The 6,000-nt window shown below is 51.7% G+C and overlaps 3 protein-coding genes across 3 annotated transcripts; all 3 read left to right on the forward strand.

Annotated features, from left to right (window-relative positions):
• Nucleotides 1–2,237: 2,237 nt before the first annotated feature.
• Nucleotides 2,238–2,834, forward strand: LOC142632623 (uncharacterized). The gene has a single exon (XM_075806996.1). The coding sequence runs from the start codon at nucleotides 2,238–2,240 to the stop codon at nucleotides 2,832–2,834; it is 597 nt and encodes a 198-aa protein (XP_075663111.1).
• A 135-nt stretch (nucleotides 2,835–2,969) lies between these two features.
• Nucleotides 2,970–3,500, forward strand: LOC142632624 (uncharacterized). Its single transcript, XM_075806997.1, has one exon. The coding sequence runs from the start codon at nucleotides 2,970–2,972 to the stop codon at nucleotides 3,498–3,500; it is 531 nt and encodes a 176-aa protein (XP_075663112.1).
• A 1,711-nt stretch (nucleotides 3,501–5,211) lies between these two features.
• Nucleotides 5,212–5,676, forward strand: LOC142632625 (uncharacterized). Its single transcript, XM_075806999.1, has one exon. The coding sequence runs from the start codon at nucleotides 5,212–5,214 to the stop codon at nucleotides 5,674–5,676; it is 465 nt and encodes a 154-aa protein (XP_075663114.1).
• Nucleotides 5,677–6,000: the final 324 nt, after the last annotated feature.

A 6,000-nucleotide genomic window follows, 5' to 3' on the forward strand; every position in this document is an offset into this window, starting at 1 on the left:
TCGCCCTTGTCATTCCGGATCAACCCTCCACCTCCTGCTCACCCCATGTTTCCTAGAGCTGAACCATCTGAATTTACTTTACACTAATTCAGTGGCAGTATAATCCAACTAACATAAATTCTTTGTCGGGTCTAAACCATTTTCCCATTTAAACCAACATAAGTAAACTCATTGGCTTCAAAAATAGCTTCCATTCTAACATTCCTATTGGGTCTCTCATTCCCAAACATAATCCCATTTTGGCACAACCAAAGACTCCAAGTTTTGAAACAGAAAACAACCCCCAATTCAGATTTAGTGCAGGAATTATCTTCGTGCTGCAACAGATCTGCCTCAGCCACTCCACAAGATTAATGCCATAGAAAATAACCACGAGAAAAGGAAAAGGAAACGAGTCCCAAAATCTTCTTGCAGCACGACAGTCCCTAAGGACATGTAAAGCAGTCTTTCTCCACAAAGCTAGCATAAAGTTGGCACATCCATTCCTTGGTCCGTAAGAACAGAGCGGACAGGTATGCTATTGTAATAGCATTTCCAAAGAAAACGGTGGATCTTTAGGTTGGTTTGAGCCTTCCAAATCCATTCTCCAGCAAAAAGGCGAGGAGCAGTACCTGTCACCTCCAGTGCAGCCAACCTGTAGCTTCCTTAAGCTCAAAACTGCCACTTGGAGAGGAGGACCATGTGATCCGGTCTGAGTTTTGGGCAGAGAAAGAAATGGGCGTTGTACGGGCCCTACCCCCCTGTCAAGCCCAATTGCCCTCAGGCCCCTAAGGACTAACTCTTATAAAGGCCCCTTGCCGACCACACGTGGTAATGCTCAGGCCGCCCAAGAGGTGCGATCTAGGAGCGCTCAATGCAGCTTGTGGCGTGTCCAGCCGAGCATATACTTACCCACGGAATTGGTCCCAGCACCACTATCATTTTCTCCTTCCCACCACCCGGTGTCCACTTAGATGAAACGGTATTGGACCTCTTTTCCACTGCCTAGGGAATGCCCATGCCGAGCATCAAACCCAGCAGTGGAGCCAGTTCCAATGCCACTCATTTTCTCCCACTCCCAACTAAACCCCCACTTAAGGGTAATAGTATTGGACCCCTCCCTTCACCCATCAGGAGAATAATCATGACCATTCCACTAAATTTGGCTATAAATAGACAAAGAAGAATCAGTGATAAAGGTTGGCAATTGAAGAGAGAGAAAAGACTAGAGACTGAGAGCAGTGTCAATGCCCCCGAGGAAGAGAAGGGAGAGACAGTAGGGAAGCCTAGTACGCGGGCCTGCCGGGCATAACATCACCCTTTGTAGGAAATCTAAAAGCCCACTATACAAATAGATTGTGAGCCCAAATCCCTGTGAGGCCCACGAGCCTAATTTTTGGGACGCACAATTGGCGCCCATCGTGGGGCTCTACTACGCAGCTGTGGTGCTATCTTGGCACGCTCACAGAGATGTCTAGAAGTGGACAGAGAAGCCATACGAAAAGCGGCACTGGAGGGACGTCGCGGGGGTCCACATGGCGGGAAAGGAGGCAAAAAGGGCAGGAGGACAGAAGGCACGAGGCGGTAGAAGAGTCTGGGCCCGGGCAAGGGTCGTATAAACCCGCTGGACTGTGTCTGACGTCTCAGGCCGCAGCCGCCTTGACGAAAGAGACCAAGAGCTTGAGCGCCTGCGTAGGGCAGTTAGGGATCTAGAGTTGCAAGCGCGGGGCCGACGAGGGAGAGGGGATCGTGGAATGCGAAGGGAAAGGTCAGTAAGTGTGGGGAAACACCGTGAGGCCGGATCTCATCAGTCCGGGTCTCATAGGCACTGCGACCGCTCGCGAGAATATGCGGACCATGAATCAAATTCCCTTGACGCCGATTGGCCACTAAACGCGGCAATGTATACCATGAGCCGAGCACTGCAACAAGCAGCCCGGTCGCCATTCTCTAGAGATATCGAAAGCGCACCGATGCCGAGTCGGTTCACGAGGCCACTGTTCAATTCCTACACTGGGAAGACAGTCCCGGTGGAGCATGTGAGTCACTATATTCAGATGATGTCCATGCACTCTCATAACGACGCATTGATGTATAAGGTTTTCCCCTCGAGCCTCGAGCCCACTGCATTGAGGTGGTTCAACGGGCTGAAGAAGGGCTCTATCCATAGTTTCTCAAAATTGATCTAGGAGTTCGGAGTACGATTCATGACGTGCAGCCGAGTGCCGTAGCCCGTGGATGCGTTACTATCAATGAAGATGGGGACGGGAGAGACCCTTCGCAACTATGCCAGCCAGTACTGGGAGCTGTACAACGAGATCGGTGGGGGAAACGAAAAGATCGCAGCTAGTACCTTTCGGATGGGCCTGCTCGAGGAGTCCAGGCTGAGAGAATCGTTGACCTTGAAGCCTCCCGAGGATATGAGGCAGCTGATGAGGCGTATCGAGGAGTATAAGCGCTTGGAGGACGACCGGCTACAGTCCAAAGGGAAAAAGCCGATGACCATCTATCCTCGGAACAACAGCTTCAACCCTAGACACCGGAAGGATTTGAGGATTCAGGAGCCCGGCCCGGCGATTGAGGGAGTCAATGCGACGTTCAAGGAGCCTGTATACCGCATCGTTGATAGAATAAAAAATGAGCTGTATTTTAGGCGACCGAACAGGATGGCAGGCGACCCGTCGAGGAGAAACCAAAACCTGTATTGCTCATATCACAGAGATAAAGGGCACACCACTGAGCAGTGTAGGGTGCTGAAAGATCACCTGGAACAGCTGGTGAAAGCAGGGCATTTGAAGGAATTTCTGGCGGAGACGGGAAGTCGGGAGACCAGACAGGCTGGGCGGCAGCAATGAAACCCTCTCCCTCCCCCTTTAGGAGTGATAGAGGTCATTCACGCCGCTCCAAGGGCAATTACGACACCCACCACTAAGGGGGTGTTGACCGTGGTGTCAGCAGAAGGAAGCACGAGTGAACAACCCCCGGGGAAGATGCCGAGGTCAAATAAACAACCCATCGCATTCGACAACGACAACCTGGAGGGCACTACCCAGCCCCACCACGACGCTCTGATAGTCATGGCCCGAGTAAGGGGGTTCATAGTGAAGAGAATAATGATCGATCAGGGGAGTGGCATAGATGTGATGTACCCGAATTTGTACCAAGGGCTCAGTCTGAAAAAGGAAGACTTGTCCAAGTATGATACCCCTTTAATGGGATTCGACGGGCACATGGTGATCCTAGAGGGGCAAATTTCCCATCCGGTTATCATGGGAGGCCGGGAGGTGTTGGTGACGTTCATAGTGGTCGCATCTTCCTCACCGTACACGGCAATATTAGGAAGGCCGTGGATACACGACATTGGGGCTATGCCGTTCACCTTGCACGTAAAGGTCAAGTTCCGAACTGAAGAGGGGATTACAGTGATAAGGGGCGATCAGCAGGCGGCCAAACAATGTTTGGTGACCGCGGCCATCGAACAAACTAAGCAGAGGGAACCAACTGAGAATCTGACCCTATAGCAATTACAGGACCCCAAAGGGGAGGCGACCAGCTCTACCGAGGATTTAGTAAGCATCAAGATCCTGCCGGGAAGCGAGAGGAGTTTTCAGATAGAGGCAGGCTTGAGTAATGGGGAGAGGGTGTAGCTGATGTTATTTCTCATACAAAATGTGGATGTATTTGCGTGGAGTCCATATGAGGTGCCCGGCGTCGACCCCGAGTTCATAGTTCACAAGCTGAATGTGGATCCATCGTTCCCCCCCAAGAAGCAGAGGCCGAGAAGGTCTGCTAGGGAGCACGCGGACGCCATCAGATAGGAAGTTGGGAGGCTGAGAGAAGCGGGGGCCATAAAGGAAACGTTCTTTCCAGAATGGCTCTCAAACATGGTGGTTGTGAAGAAGAAGAGCAGCAAGTGGAAGGTTTGTGTTGATTTTACCAACCTTAACCGAGCATGTCCGAAGGATCCGTTTTCAATGCCGAAAATCGACTAGTTGGTGGAAGCCACATACGGGCACCCGAGGATGAGTTTCCTCGACACTTTCCAAGGCTATCACCAAATTGCCCTGGCTACCGAGGACCAGGAGAAGACAGCATTCTTAACGCCAGACGCTAACTACCACTATACTATGATGCCGTTCAGTTTGAAGAACGCGGGAGCCACATATCAACGAATGATGACAAGGATGTTTAGGGATAAGGTTGGACGGACGATCGAAGTATACATTGACGACATGGTGATAAAAAGCAAGCAAGAGGGGCATCACATTGGTGACCTGAAAGAAGTGTTTGAGATACTCCGACGACACCAGCTACGCCTCAATGTCGACAAGTGTGCGTTCGGGGTTGGATCTGGCCGATTCTTGGGATATTTGATTACTAAATAGGGGATAGAGGTCAGCCCCGACCAAATAGAAGCTGTGAAATGCCTCCGACCACCGGGTAACCCTAAGGAGGTGCAGAAGCTGATTGGTATGCGGCAGCCCTTAACCGGTTTATCTCCAAATTCGCGGATCGGTGCCGCCCTTTTTACCAACTTCTGAAGAAGTGGAAGGGATTCCACTGGGACGAGGAATGTGACAGGGCCTTCCAAGATCTGAAGAATTACCTTGGCCCGGCACCGACGCTGTCAACTCCCGAGCCAAGAGAAGACTTATACATGTACCTCTCCGTGTCCGAACATGCGGCGAGCGCCGTACTACTAAGGGACAACGGGGCACAGCTCCCGGTTTATTACATCAGCAAGACACTAGTCGACGCCGAGACCAGGTACTTGCCACTGGAAAAGCTAGTGCTGGCACTCGTACATGCCACCCGAAAGTTACCCCATTATTTTCAGGCCCACACTGTCCATGTCTTGACTGAGTATCCGCTCTAGTCACTGTTGAGGAGATCTGACTTCACGGGGAGGATAGCTAAGTGGGGGACTCGGTTGGGCTCCTTCGACATCAGATACAAGCCGAGGAACTCTGTGAAGGGACAGGTACTTGCGGATTTTATTGCCGAGTTTTCGCCGAGAGCTACTAGTATAGACGGCGTGGTAAAAGTCGAGAGATGGAGGGTGTTTGTGGACAGAGTGTCCAATACGGCTGGATCAAGGGTAGGAATCGTGGTCGTCACCTCGGAAGGGTTAAAGCTGGAACACTCGTTCAGGTTGGGCTTCAGGGCTTCTAACAATGAGGCCGAATACGAAGGGCTTCATACGAAGCTCTGCTTGCAAGGCTAAGGGTTGTCATGGATCTAGGGGCAAGGGAGGTGGAGGTATACTCGGACTCCCTCCTCGTGGTAAGTCAGGTCCAGGGGAATTTCGAGGCTAGGGATCCCCGGATGATAGAGTACCTGCGGCTAGCAAAGCAGATGATGGATAACTTCGATATGGTCAAGATAGAATGGATAGCCCGGGGGCAAAACCGGCACGCCGATTCCTTAGCAACTCTAGCATCATCAATAGCTGACGAAGTGCCTCGGTTGATTAGGGTGGAGTTGGTTCCCGAGCCAAGTATTGCCACCCGGGCACTGATTGTGCAGGTCACTGAAGCCGAGAGATGCTGGATTGATTCGATCATCGAGTTCCTTTCAGAAGATCGAACCCCGGAAGATGAGAAGGAGGCAGCCAAAGTATGGCGAACCGCCACTCGTTACTGGTTATCTGCCGATCGGAAGCTCTATCGCAGGTCATTCAAAGGGCCATACCTGTAGTGCTTACGCCCCAACCAAGCTAGGGAGCTGTTAGCCGAACTGCACGAGGGAGTCTGCGGTAGCCACGTGGAGGGACGCTTGCTTGCGCACCGAGCAATGACTCAGGGTTTCTAGTGGCTGTAGATGAGAAGGGAAGCCACCGAGTATGCTCAGAGATGTGAACAATGTCAAGTTCACGCGTCGATGATTTGCCAACCAGCTAGGAACCTAAACCCAGTTCATAGCCCGTGGCCATTCGCTCGCTTGGGGCTGGATATAGTCGGGCCTTTTCCCTGAGCAACAGGCAATCGAAGGTTCGTGCTAGTGGCGATGGACTACTTCACA

This window comes from Castanea sativa, chromosome 4, assembly GCF_040712315.1.
Source record: "Castanea sativa cultivar Marrone di Chiusa Pesio chromosome 4, ASM4071231v1".
NCBI lineage: Eukaryota > Viridiplantae > Streptophyta > Magnoliopsida > Fagales > Fagaceae > Castanea > Castanea sativa.

What these genes read in the sequence shown, in the direction of transcription:
- LOC142632623 (XM_075806996.1), top strand. Translation starts at nt 2,238, where the DNA reads ATGGGGACGGGAGAGACCCTTCGCAACTATGCCAGCCAGTACTGGGAG.
- LOC142632625 (XM_075806999.1), top strand. Translation starts at nt 5,212, where the DNA reads ATGGATCTAGGGGCAAGGGAGGTGGAGGTATACTCGGACTCCCTCCTC.
- LOC142632624 (XM_075806997.1), top strand. Translation starts at nt 2,970, where the DNA reads ATGCCGAGGTCAAATAAACAACCCATCGCATTCGACAACGACAACCTG.